The sequence below is a fragment of the Ctenopharyngodon idella genome, chromosome 14 (genome assembly GCF_019924925.1).
Source record: "Ctenopharyngodon idella isolate HZGC_01 chromosome 14, HZGC01, whole genome shotgun sequence".
NCBI classification, from domain to species: domain Eukaryota; kingdom Metazoa; phylum Chordata; class Actinopteri; order Cypriniformes; family Xenocyprididae; genus Ctenopharyngodon; species Ctenopharyngodon idella.
In genome coordinates, this window is record NC_067233.1 from 31,644,708 (window position 1) to 31,659,014 (window position 14,307).

At 39.1% G+C, this 14,307-nt stretch overlaps 2 protein-coding genes across 5 annotated transcripts in view; one reads left to right on the forward strand and one right to left on the reverse strand.

Annotated features, from left to right (window-relative positions):
- Nucleotides 1-14,307, forward strand: part of LOC127494456 (uncharacterized) — a 490,338-nt gene that overhangs the window by 118,881 nt on the left and 357,150 nt on the right. The gene's annotated exons all lie outside the window — the stretch shown is intronic.
- The window catches only part of il1rapl2 (interleukin 1 receptor accessory protein-like 2), a 685,297-nt gene that overhangs the window by 98,326 nt on the left and 572,664 nt on the right, over nt 1-14,307 (reverse strand). For all 4 annotated transcript variants that reach the window (XM_051860353.1, XM_051860352.1, XM_051860354.1 and 1 more), the window contains one exon: nt 880-1,066. In XM_051860353.1, the coding sequence (XP_051716313.1) occupies nt 880-1,066 (187 nt within the window). The remainder of the gene's footprint in view (nt 1-879; nt 1,067-14,307) is intronic.

The window sequence follows — 14,307 nt, forward strand, 5'->3', positions numbered from 1 at the left end:
TGAATATTTGTAATACAGAAATAACAAAACTGTGTGGTTGAAAAGACTGTTTGTGAAGTTGTTTCCTACTGTATCACTCTATATATGATAAGTGCTCTCTCTGGGTCAGCAGCAGCGCCAACACAGATTTGAATGTGCCGGTGTGATTTTGTCAAAGGTTTAATAGACACAGGCGTATTGTTATCATTTAGGAATGAGATCACATGAGTGTTTGAATCAAGATTGCGATCTTTTAATTATTAATTGTGCAGCTCTATTTCAGGGGTAAATACAAAGTTCTGTCATGAAACTCTAGACTAATAGGTGCAGACTAATAGGTCCTTTAACTCAACCTGCTCGTAATCACATCATTATCTATAGGACATTGCTGATTGGTTTCTGCTGTACCAGTAGCCAATGAGCTTGCATGCTCAACCTTCAAAATACTTTGGTAGTATTGCCTTAGCAGCGCAGCACTTTTCAAAAACCCTCCAAAGTTCCCAGCTCCACCAGTATAGATCTGCTACAGGTAATTCATGTACGCTATATTGTACAGCAACAGCATGTCTTACTTGCTCACAGCAGCATGTAGTGTATGTATTGGCAGTAGCAAGTCCTGTACTTGCTCTGCAGCAGCAAGTCCTGTACTTGCTCTGCAGCAGCAGCAATAACCTACAGCAGCAGCAGCAGCAGCAATAAATGCAGCAGCATAGCAGAACTATTATGCCAAGACCAAACATATTATCAACATTGTCATACCCATTACCATGCCAAACACTGAGAGAGTTGTCATGACAGAAGGAATGTTTAGGGAAGGGGGTAGAGACAGAAACAAAAAAAGATTTACATCCTAGTTGGAAATCTGGGTCACCTCATCCTGTGTGAGTTACAACTCTTTACCTTGAACCAGGTCATGATAGGCTGCTTGTAGGGGGCAAGATAGTCATCGATGTCAGGGCAGGTGATCATTTTGCTTTTGGTGATCTCGGCCCTCTCCTGGTAACGTATTCGACTGCTAAAGCAGAGTCCCTCTTCACTCTCCTCAACCGTCAGTGACATGGACACCTTCATACAGTATGTTGAGTTTCTGTGAAAACAAACCATTAAAAATGTCATGACATAAAGAATATTTTAACATATAAGAGGTCATTGTACTATAAAATACTGTACGTTTTAGACTTCAATATTCCTCATCTCTGAGCAGCATTTGTTGGAAATCAAGTTGGCAAAACAATTCATTTTCTACTTCCTCCACATTGTGACATCACACTGTAGTAGACATTTGCATCAGACACTCATAAAATTATGTGTCAAGAAACATATTAAAATCACATTAAACCATTCTTTCACAATTTGAGCCTTTTTATTATTTATTTATTTATTTTTGGCCAGGAAATGAATATTCAAAAAGTTCTTTACACATTACATACAAATTTTTGCACAAACTGTCCACATTCATTTGCCCACTGGAAGTACACATCCACAGTCAATGCTTTCTCTAAGTTTTAAGCTTGCTGAGCTATTTAGCTATTTAGCTATTTAAGGATATTCCATTTGTTTTTTGTTTTTTTTGTGTTTTTTTGTTTTTTTAATACGTTCTGCTATTCCTGAATCGTGACCATTTCTTTTCAGATGTTCTTCACTATAGTTCATTTAAAAATGGTGGAAAATAACAATGCATGTCCTCTGGGCTTATGTACATTTGGAAACTTTCAATGATGTGAATGTAAACATGAAGTAAACCAGGATTTTCCCTATTCATTAAGCTCAGATTCTAGAAATCGCTAGTTTTTTCCAAACATTTTTTGAATCTGCCTATTGCACTGATTTTCTTTTTGTCTGTGCAATAACCCACAGAAGCAAAGCACAGCTATTACTAGTATATTAGATAGGAAGAGTTTAATAATTATTAACAACCCCACTGCTCCCACTGTATTAGTCTTTTTCCTTGATCCCATAACAACACCCAGGTGGATTAATTGAGAGTTGTGTTGTGCTATTCTGTTATTAAAGAATCTGTTAACTCATGTCATAATGTTCAAATGGGAATCAATTAATGATGAAAATACAGTGGATCTGAAAAATGAGAATACACCTGCATGCAAATATAAACCAAAGCCAGATTCATTGAGAGAACACTGCGCTGAGATGAAACAAACTGCATCTACCACACAGAAAATGTCTCATTAAACATTTATATATGCATATCATTCAAATATGTAAAACAATTTTCCCTTGATTGTTTTTTTTTTCTCCCACAGGAAGTCCCTCAAACAAGGATGTTTCCACCATGAGCAAGGGCTGTTCAAACATACAGAACAAAATTTGGTAACACTTTATTTTAGGTCTAATTTATTTTAGGTCTTTTAACTAGTTGCTTATTAGCATGCATATTACTAGAATATTGGCTGTTTGATAGTGATTATTAAGTATTAATATTATTATTATTTTGCATGACCTTATTCTACATTCTTAATCCTACCCAATACCTAAATTTAACAACTAACTTACTAACTATTAATAAGCAGTAAATTAGGAGTTTATTGAGGGAAAAGTCATAGTTATAGTGAATACACGTTCCCTATACTAAAGTGTTACCCAAAATTTCTCACATTTCATTATCTCAGTAACATGAATATAAAACGCTCTGAAACAATTCAGAAATCAACATAAATAGAATTATTTTTGAGCCAGTGCACATGTCAGTTTGCAGTGTGGGTGTAGATGTTATTATTATTACTAGAAATTCTGAAATACATGTGTGCTGACTCATCAATAATGATGAGTGTCTGCATCTTCTGTGACATGGATCAAAGAAGTTATTTGAGGCCTGAGGCTGCACAGAGACCGGGGTTAACACATCTTCTCCTGTCCCAGATGACATTGAGAGTGGACAATGGAAATAGGGTATTTCATACCTGAAACCTGCTGACCTAACCCTGATTGCCTTGCAAGGAGAGGCAAAGATACTTCCTGTGTACAACTAACACAAACCAACTAGCAGCCATCTGATATTCTCCCTTTATGCTGCTGCTAAGTAGGATATTAGGCTACTGTTTGAGTGGTAATGAGGCTTCACTGGTCCAGTTGTGGTCAAATTTGTGAAAGATGCCACTCTGCATAGCCTGAAAAATCTCAATATTAGAAACCTAAGACTAAAGTTTACTTTCAACAACATTCCTGAACAGTCTGCTAGCACAGTTCACCACATCTCACATGAATGTTTTTTTGAATCTGCCACGATGTAATACAGAAAAAAGGGCTGTTAATAAAGAGGGTCATTTTATATGCAAAGGGGGTGTTTTTATTAGCAGAAAGAGTGTTTATGAAACAAGTTGAAATTGGACTTGAAAAAATAAAGACTTGTCCCAGAAAAACTTAACTAGCAATTATATATGTAAAAAATATGGTATGTATGAATATGGTATGACTTGAAAATTTTAAGTTATAATTAAGCCTTGAATTGTTTTACAGTGACAAGCACATCGGTTTCAACCCCATTGTTATGCTGAACAATTAATAGAGAAAAATGTGTACACTGTTAATAAATTTAAATTATTAAAAGATCCCCTGTTTTTTGTACAGTATGTTATTTATTTATGCATGTATGTATGTTTCTCAAAGAAAGCCTACACTTAAGGTATATGTATGACCAGGGCTTGACATTAAAACCCGCCAACCCACCAAATGCGGGTAGATTTCAGCTGTGTAAAACAGCCACTCCCACTAGCCACTTTGGCGGGTTGAATAATTTCAGCCTACAGCCAAATGAAAAGTAGCTAATCTGGTCGTATAACAAAATTACATTTCAATCACAATTCTTTATCGATTAATTTGCTGTTAGTGAAGGCCGGATAGGAGGAATCGCGCTGAATGACACACAACAGAAGCGCTCTCTCTCTGTTGCGCGCACGTTAAGTTATCCTTTCGCCTGAATAGTCAAAAACACGGACACACAGATGTCAAAATGTCCATCGTGTGGAGTATCTCGAGTGAATACAGTCGGTTATGGCGAATGTGTTCATCCGAGTATTCTCAGTCTAGTATGCGCTGTCCGTGCTTACGTAGAAAGAACTCAGTGCTTTAGGACCTCAGACCAGCTCTTTGTTTGTTATGGAGGCCAGCAGAAGGGAAGGTCTGTCTCCAAGCAGAGGTTGTCCCACTGGATAATGGATGCTATAGTCTTGGCTTACTAGGCTCAAGATCTGCCATGCCCCCTAGAGGTGAAAGCTCACTCAACCAGGAGTGTTGCTTCCTCCTGGGCGCTGGCGCATGGCGCCTCACTAACAGACATTTGTAGAGCTATGTGCAGGGCGACACCTAACACATTTGCGAGATTCTATAATCTCCGTGTAGAGCCTGTGTCCTCCCGTATATTCGCCCCTTCGGGGCAGTAAGTAGGACCTGCTCGCTTGCTGCACCATTCTCCTCAGGTGAGTTCCACAGCTCAGAACCCTGGGTTCCTCCAGCACTGTTGATGTCTAACACTTGTGTGCATGCCCTGTCAGTCAGCCCCTGTGTCAGACTAGATGCCTCCATGTGTTGTGATTTCCCCTCTGGGCAATCCCACGTGTATATTTCCATGGTAAGTCTCCTTGGCAGCATGTGTCTTTCCTTTGGCAAGACCACTCTTGCCATCTCTGACGTTGAAACATATCCACCCTGTTGACTGAGTACTTCAGAGATCTTCCATATGTATCACCACTACGCCAGTTCATATGTGCTTTGTAAGACCTCCTACGAGCAGGCAGCCTGTTAGCATACTTCCAGCTGGAATATGCTACCCAGTGCATTCTATGTTAAGTGTAGCCCTTTGCTCATGCTAGGCCTCACGAACGGAGATGTTACGTCCCTTCGCTGTTCCGCTGAACAGCCGGGTCACAATGGCTCGGCTCCTCAGCGAAGACTTAAATGAGAGTATGCTTGCGCTGTTTCTTATATACCTACAGTGCGGGGCGGAGATCGCATCGTGTCTCTGCTCCCTCCTTCAGGGAACGAGGGTTACATACGTAACCTAGACGTTTTTGGACTAACAAGGAAGCTTTCGGTTCTGAAACTTACAGCATATTCTTGTAGTATGATGACCTGTTATTTGTCAAAAGCTCAATGAAAATTGGATTTCTCAATTCATGACCCCTTTAATGCTGTTTAGACATAAGTCGAATGCATATGGCTGTCGTGCCGGAAGCTTGTTATTTTTCTTTATAAAGTTTTAGATAAGGTTTTTTTTTTGTTTTTTTTTTTGCACAAATGCATCGATTCGCTTCAGAAGGCCTTTATTAACACCCCGGAGCCAAAATCTCATCCTCCAATCACTCCAATTATAAAGATTGGAGGAGCAAAGATATTTTTAAATATAACTGTAATGTGTGGCTGAAAGAAGAAAGTCATATACACCTAGGATGGCTTGAGGGTAGGGATGGGTGTCATTTGAATTTTATTGATACCAATACCAATACTGCTTATCAATACTGGTACTTATCGATACTGTTATCGATACTACTATCTATAATTTGATGCAAAAAAACATGATGTGAAAAGATGTTGACAATTTCAAGTTATTTTATTACTGCTGAAATTTAGTACTGCAGTTTACAAATGCAAACAGTAAAGGCACATAACAAAGTACATTTTTAAAATAAAAAGGCCCTTTAAAGAGAGAGAGAGAGAGAGAGAGAGATTTACTACCTAAAGACTTATTTTATAATGAATGTTACCTTCGCCTGAGGCTGAGGCAGTGGAGTTGCATTTGGAGCTGGAGACGTGAGACGGTGGAGACATAGTAAATACAGTGCATTGCTTGAGGTAGATGGCATGTTTTGTCTGTAAATGTTTCATTATACTACTAGTGTTACCTCCTTTGTTGACAAATGACAAGCAGCCGCTTCTAATTTGCCATTAACACTGAAGTATACAAAGATAAAACATCACAAGTACCGATAACAGTATCGTTTGTCCTGAAGCTTATTGGTAGTCTGGTACTGACCCAATTACGTACTGGTCCAAAAAAATACCGGTTCTCTGTACCCATCCCTACTTGACCGTGAGTAAATTATGGGGTAATTTTCATTTTTGGGTGAACTATCCCTTTAAGATTGGGTGAAATACAAGTTTTTGTATTACATCACACAGTGGTGTGTGAATTCATGACAGCATTGATAAAGCGCAACTCCCTCCCACCTTCAGCACTCATACATCCCTACATAAGAGCTTTATTACCACTGAACTTCACTGTGGGAACCAGGCACTTCTCACTGTACTCCTCCTCTAGCAACACCATAACATTTTGGATGCTGTTAGATCCATTTTCTGGCTCTGAAACACTTGTTTGGTATTTCTCCTGCTCTTTGTCTAGCAAAAAAAAAAAAAAAAAAAAAATCACTCATCACTAAATGAAAGCTTAAAATGAAGTCCTGATTATTCCAGGGGCCTTATCACAAGTCCATTGTTCTTGAATTATCCTCTTTTGTGCTAAGAAATAAGTCTTCTGACATTTCTCTCCCAAGTGGTTCCATTGTTGTCAGTATTAAGTTTGAGAATGATTCAGTGGGCTATATAACACTTTTAATTGTCAAGAAATTACTTCTCTTTAAATGTTTTGGTTCAGCATACTTACTACAATTGATACAAAAATTGCCTTAAACTTACAGCAGAAAAATGTAAACACTTTGTTAAGAAAATTGCACTGTATAAATAAATAAATAAATTAATTAATTAATTAATATATAGCCTATATATATATATATATATATATATATATAGCCTATATATATATATATACACAGTATCTCACAGAAGTGAGTACACCCCTCACATTTTTTAAATATTTTTCATGTGACAACACTCAAGAAATGACACTTTGCTACAATGTAAAATAGTGAGTGTACAGCTTGTATAAAAGTGTGAATTTGCTGTCCCCTCAAAATAACTCAACACACGGCCATTAATGTCTAAACCGCTGGCCACAAAAGTGAATACACCCCTAAGTGAAATTGTCAAACCGGGCCCAAAGTGTCAATATTTTGTGTGGCCACCATTATTTTCCTTAACCCTCTTGGGCATGGAGTTCACCAGAGCTTCACAGGTTGCCACTGGAGTCCTCTTCCACTCCTCCATGACGACATCACGGAGTTGGTGGATGTTAGAGACCTCACGGTCCTCCAATAGGGTTTAGGTCTGGAGACATGCTTGGCCAGGCCATCACCTTTACCCTCAGCTTCTTTAGCAAGGCAGTGGTCGTCTTGGAGGTGTGTTTGGGGTCGTTATCATGTTGGAATACTGCCCTGCGGCCCAGTCTTCGAAGGGAGGGGATCATGCTCTGCTTCAGTATTTCACAGTACATGTTGGCATTCATGGTTCCCTCAATGAACTGTAGCTCCCCAGTGCCGGCAGCACTCATGCAGCCCCAGACCATGATACTCCCACCACCATGCTTGACTGTAGGCAAGACACACTTGTCTTTGTACTCCTCACCTGGTTGCCGCCACACACACTTGACTCCATCTGAACCAAATAAGTTTATCTTGGTCTCATCAGACCACAGGACATGGTTCCAGTGACACACATATATATATCACTTCTTCAGTGTTGTCACATGAAAAGATATAATAAAATATTTACAAAAATGTGAGGGGTGTACTCACTTCTGTGAGATATATATATATATATATATATATATATATATATATATATATATATATATATATATATACAAACCCGATTCCAAAAAAGTTGGGACACTGTACAAATTGTGAATAAAAAAGGAATGCAATAATTTACAAATCTCATAAACTTATATTTTATTCACAATAGAATATAGATAACATATCAAATGTTGAAAGTGAGACATTTTGAAATGTCATGCCAAATATTGGCTCATTTTGGAATTCATGAGAGCTACACATTCCAAAAAAGTTGGGACAGGTAGCAATAAGAGGCTGGAAAAGTTAAATGTACATATAAGGAACAGCTGGAGGACCAATTTGCAACTTATTAGGTCAATTGGCAACATGATTGGGTATAAAAAGAGCCTCTCAGAGTGGCAGTGTCTCTCAGAAGTTTAGATGGGCAGAGGATCACCAATTCCCCCAATGCTGCGGTGAAAAATAGTGGAGCAATATCAGAAAGGAGTTTCTCAGAGTTTGAAGTTATCATCATCTACAGTGCATAATATCATCCAAAGATTCAGAGAATCTGGAACAATCTCTGTGCGTAAGGGTCAAGGCCGGAAAACCATACTGGATGCCTGTGATCTTCAGGCCCTTAGACGGCACTGCATCACATACAGGAATGCTACTGTAATGGAAATCACAACATCGGCTCAGGAATACTTCCAGAAAACATTGTCAGTGAACACAATCCACCGTGCCATTCGCCGTTGCCGGCTAAAACTCTATAGGTCAAAAAAGAAGCCATATCTAAACATGATCCAGAAGCGCAGGTGTTTTCTCTGGGCCAAGGCTCATTTAAAATGGACTGTGGCAAAGTGGAAAACTGTTCTGTGGTCAGACGAATCAAAATTTGAAGTTCTTTTTGGAAAACTGGGACTCCATGTCTTCCGGACTAAAGAGGACAAGGACATCCCAAGTTGTTATCAGTGCTCAGTTCAGAAGCCTGCATCTCTGATGGTATGGGGTTGCATGAGTGCGTGTGGCATGGGCAGCTTACACATCTGGAAAGGCACCATCAATGCTGAAAAGTATATCCAAGTTCTAGAACAACATATGCTCCCATCCAGACGTCATCTCTTTCAGGGAAGACCTTGCATTTTCCAACATGACAATGCCAGACTACATACTACATCAATTACAACATCATGGCTGCGTAGAAGAAGGATCCGGGTACTGAAATGGCCAGCCTGCAGTCCAGATCTTTCACCCATAGAAAACAATTGGTGCATCATAAAGAGGAAGATGCGACAAAGAAGACCTAAGATATTTGAGCAACTAGAAGCCTGTATTAGACAAGAATGGGACAACATTCCTATTCCTAAACTTGAGCAACTTGTCTCCTCAGTCCCCAGATGTTTGCAGACTGTTATAAAAAGAAGAGGGTATGCCACACAGTGGTAAACATGATGTGTTGATGCCATGAAATTTAAAATCAACTTATTTTTCCCTTAAAATGATACATTTTCTCAGTTTAAACATTTGATATGTCATCTATGTTGTATTCTGAATAAAATATTGAAATTTGAAACTTCCACATCATTGCATTCCTTTTTTATTCACAATTTGTACAGTGTCCCAAATTTTTTGGAATTGGGTTTGTATATATATATATATATATATATATATAATGTATGTGTGTGTGTGTGTGTGTGTGTGTGTGTGAGAGAGAGAGAGAGAGAGAGAGAGAGAGAGAGAGAGAGAGAGAGAGAGAGAGAGAGAGAGCGTGTGTGTGTGTGTGTAATATGAGCTCATTCATAATAATGAATGAATGGTTTTTAAAAAAAAAACATAGTTAAAACTTAAGATGAAGACTTTAGATGTCACACCACATGACTCATGACTATTTCCCATATACCTTTGGGAAAAAAAAAATGTAGGTTTGATCATGTACTATATTAGTGGGTATTAACACCAATCTGTCATTCTGCCAATCCATCATTGTATGTGAGGGTCTAAGAATATACCAGAGTTCACTGGCTTAATTAACTAATCACTTCATTAAAGTACTTTAATATAAATGTGTCACTTTTAGCTATGCAAGTAATTTTCATCCATTGTCCCTGTAGGCAAATTAACAAGAGACATAAGGGCTAAAAGTACCACATGCATCATTTAAGTGAATAGATGAGAGAGTGACATTTGTGGCACTCTTACCCTTCTTATCTTAAATAGCTTAGTTCACTGGTCATTCACTTCATTTTCATATTCAGGAATATTTAAGTCCATCCTGATCCAATTTGCCTGTCAGTTTCATCCAGTTTATGTTACAGTAATGTTAATGTTGTGTTGTGGAGATTTAAATGTCAGTGATTAAATGTGCATTGATTGTAGCCTCTGTGTTGACTAATAACTGAATACTTTGAATATAAGTGCCATTAACAGCATGGACTAACCTACTATTTCTTGTAATCACAATCAGTGTTTTATTACAATATTCCCAGCATATTGTATCCTAATTCCTTCCTTTTAATTTTTTAATTCAGATAAATAATAAAATAATAATATTAAAATAACAATTATAAATACACACTGAGTGTCTCATTCAAGCGTTGCCAAATCTGCAGTTTTCCTGTGGAATTGGGCTACTTTAACATTTTTGCCGCGGGTTGCGGGTTTCATGTCTGCGGGTTGAAGCGACCCCAAATAACTTGATATTTATCCTCTGGAATGTGAATTTTACCAGGGGAACCCTGACAAAAATGTGGATTTTACCCCCAGAACGCGATTGAGCTACCTGGCAAACCTGCATTCATGTGATCAAATAAAGTGACATATTTAATTGGATAACATCATCCTAACATCTGCCACTGTTAGTCCCCAGATTGTGCTATTATATACTACATAATTATTTTCTGGCAATTTAACTTTTTCTTTAATTGAACTATTATGGGGTATTATAATATAAAGGCACAGATTATTTTGGAACTTCATCCTCAGTAGCTTCTGGAGTGCCTGAAGGCTGGCTTTAATATGTAGAACACATAGGGATTTAAGGAAACATTATTTTATTTTATTTTATTATTTACATTTTTATTTTATTTTAATATATCAAATCCGATATACAAATGTTATTATAAGAGGGATGATAGAGCCACATACCATCTACAGAGGCACCCTCACCCTTTATGGAGTTATGCTACCAAATCATGTCATGAAAGGAATATTATCTAAATGCACTGCAAGGAGTCAAGTCAAGTCACCTTTATTTATATAGCACTTTTTACAATGCAGACTGTGTCAAAGCAGCTTTACAGTCATAGAGAGAACATAATTTTGGCTGTACAGTAGCTCTAGAAGAAAATGGTGTCATTGTCCAGCTTAAGTAAGTTCAGTATTGAGTTGTAAAAATACGTATTACGTAGTAAAAATCATTAGTTATTAATTTAGTTCATTTATCTATACAGCAGCTCTGGAGAAAACATGTCATCGTCCAGTCCGTCAGATCAGTTCGCATACAATGGTGTCAATGCAGGCAGATCAAAAACATTGTTGAATATCAAGTATCCCCAACTAAGCAAGCCAGAGGCAACAGTGGCAAGGAACCCAAACTCCATCAGGAGGCAAGGAATGACAGAGGAGCAAGAAGCAAGAATACACAGGTGACCTCCCACTTAAATTCTTTTCTTATTTCACATATGGCACATATTTAAAGACCTCATGCAATCAAAATTGAAGTTTGTTATTCATCTATATGATAGTATACTTAATGTACTTCTAAATATTGTCAATTTTTTTTAGAAGATACAAATTTAAACAGTCTCTCTCTTCCAGCTATAAAATGACCCAGAGAAAAAACATGTCACATGGAGACTGAGATTTAAAAAAAAAAAAAAAAAAAAAATGCTCCGACTTCATATTCAATCTTAAATACATCCGAAGAAAATTAATTACACCACTTCATGGAGACTCAAAGTATTTCTTGCTTTATTAAGATTTATTAATAATGTCTTGATTAACAAAACTCTATAGAGTATATAGTATATTCCATTTAACATGTTTCACTTGAGCTCCTCTGTCCTCGAATTTCATCCTTGTAATCTTTCCTTTCATCCTAAGAGGCCTTGTGAAAACACAAGGAATGAATGTGAGGAAAGGGTACTCAGAAACTGAGAAGCACTGAATAAAGAGCAAGGCTGGCAATCAGGCCAGCTGTCTCTAATTGTCCTCTTAATTGGCTTGATTTAATTAGAGGAAATTACTTCTTCAAACACTGCCACTGTGTACTGTCAGAGTATGTGCTGCATTCGATGAAGAACTGTTTATACCTTCTATTAAGATGCATTTTACTTGATCAATGACAAGTGGTCAAGAGAGGCACGTGTCTTATGTGTCCACTTGTGACACCTTTCTTTGAGGGAAGGGTCTCTGATTCCCTCACCACATACTGTACATCAGCAGGAAGGTGAAAGTCTGATGTGCTCAAATATGATATGATATATAGAGTGATAATATGTCCTATCCCACCATGCAGTCCACATGTTGTCTTTGAATTGAGTCTCTAGCCCAAACCAAGAAGAGGCACCTGGTTTCCCTGGCTAACCAGCCATGGCAATGTTTGTTTGTTTTTGTTTTTTCTTTTTTAATTTTGTCTTTATTTCATGATCTTGGGGTTCTATAGAAGGCTTGCTGGGCTGAGTTTAAATCTCAGATTTTGACAGACTTTCCCTTAACATATCCCCAATGGTGAGTTGGTAGTCCTTTGCACCTGTTCAAACACACACAATTTACACTACGAATGCAACATGACATGCATTTTAAACCACCTCTGAATGGGGTTGAAAGTGGATGATCTTAAAATGTTTTGGACCCCATTGCACATGCATTTAGCAAAAGTCTACTTGTGATCAGATCAACCAAATATATTTTAATAGATGTGAATGGGGCCAGACACACATTTAATATAAGGTGTCTTTTTCTACTATATACTTACGAAAAAAAAAAAAAAATTATAATGTATTTATTGTGTTCATGTAGTATTGCTGTCACAGACACGCCAGGCTCCACCGCTCACCAATCACAACGCACTGACTCTCCAGAGTACTGATCACCCGCACCTGCACCTCATCAGCACCGCAATCACCACCAACATAAAACCCGCACACTCACACACAGTCTTCGTCCGGTCTCGTTTGCATTACGTCTTACCTGTATGCTTACCTCAAGGACTCCTATCGAACTACTTACCTGTCTCCAGCATCTCCTGTTCTCCTTGTGTGAATCCCATCAGTGTGTGAGTGTTCCTCGTCTCCAGCGTCAAGTTTCTCCAGCGTCTTCCAAGTCACCCAGCTTCTACAATCAACAAGGACAGTATCACTTCTCTGCACTCTCTACTTCAGCCATTACTTCACTTTATATTCACCTGCACTGCTGTTTAACTCTTGCTGGTATCAATAAACATCCCTGCCTGTTATATCTGCCTCGGTCCCTTCTGTGTTGTAACAGAAGACCGGACCGTAACAGCCAGATACCAGCATGAGCCACCCGGATCCCTTTCAAGAGCTCATGGACGCCCTGCGCCGAGCACTCACCTCCAGCTCACCGTCACCAGCTCCAGCGATCACATCTGCAAACACCATCTCCACTCCTTCACCGCCGGTTCACGCCAGTCCCATGGCCAAACCAGCGCCCTACTCTGGCTCGGCGGAGGACTGCAGCGGTTTCCTCCTGCAGTGCGCACTGGTCCTGGAGATGCAACCGCACCTCTACCCCACCGAAACCACCAAGGTAGCGTTTATAATTTCTCACCTGCAAGGCAAAGCGCTTTAGTGGGCCGAGGCCATCTGGTCTCAGAACAGTCCAGTCACACAATCCTATTCCAGTTTCGTCGCTCATTTCCGAGAGGTCTTCGGAAAACCAACGTCTTGACTCTTTGATCGGTGAGAAATTATATAACCTGAAACAAGGCCCCATGACTGTTAACGAGTATGCTTTGCAGTTTAGAACGCTAGCTGCCTCCAGTGGTTGGAATGAACAGGCGTTAATTACCACCTTTCGTCAAGGGTTGGATCCTTGCGTGCGGTTGCATCTCGCTGCATACGAGGATTCCATCGGCCTCGAGCGCTTCATCCAGCTTTCCATCCGCTTCGCCACCCGTATGCAGTCGTGTATTGAAGAACACCAGGGCCAGTCGCTGTTTAACACTCTCCTCCGTCGGCCAGAATCCGTCAGCCCTCCAGAACCAGCAAACGAGCCAATGCAAGTGGAAAACTCTCGTTTATCGTCTGCAGAGCGACAACGGCGGCTGACCCTGAATTTGTGTTTATACTGTGGTTTACCTGGGCATGTACTCTCCTCATGCCCAACCCGTCCTCCGCGTCCCATGGTGAGTGCAATCCTTCCCTCCATGAATAAATTGAAGCCACTCACCACTGTCATTTATTACTCACCCTCATATCGTTCCACATCTGTAAGACCTTTGTTCATCTTTGGAACACAAATTAAGATATTTTTTGATAAAATCCGATGGCTCAGTGAGGCCTCTATTGCCAGCAATAACACTCCCTTTTTCAATGCCCAGAAAGCTACTAAAAACATATTTAAAACAGTTCATGTGACAACAGTGCTTCAACTTTAATGTTATGAAGCGACGAGAATACTTTTTGTGCACCAAAAATAACAAAATAGCGACAATGATTTCAAAACACTACTTCATAAAGCT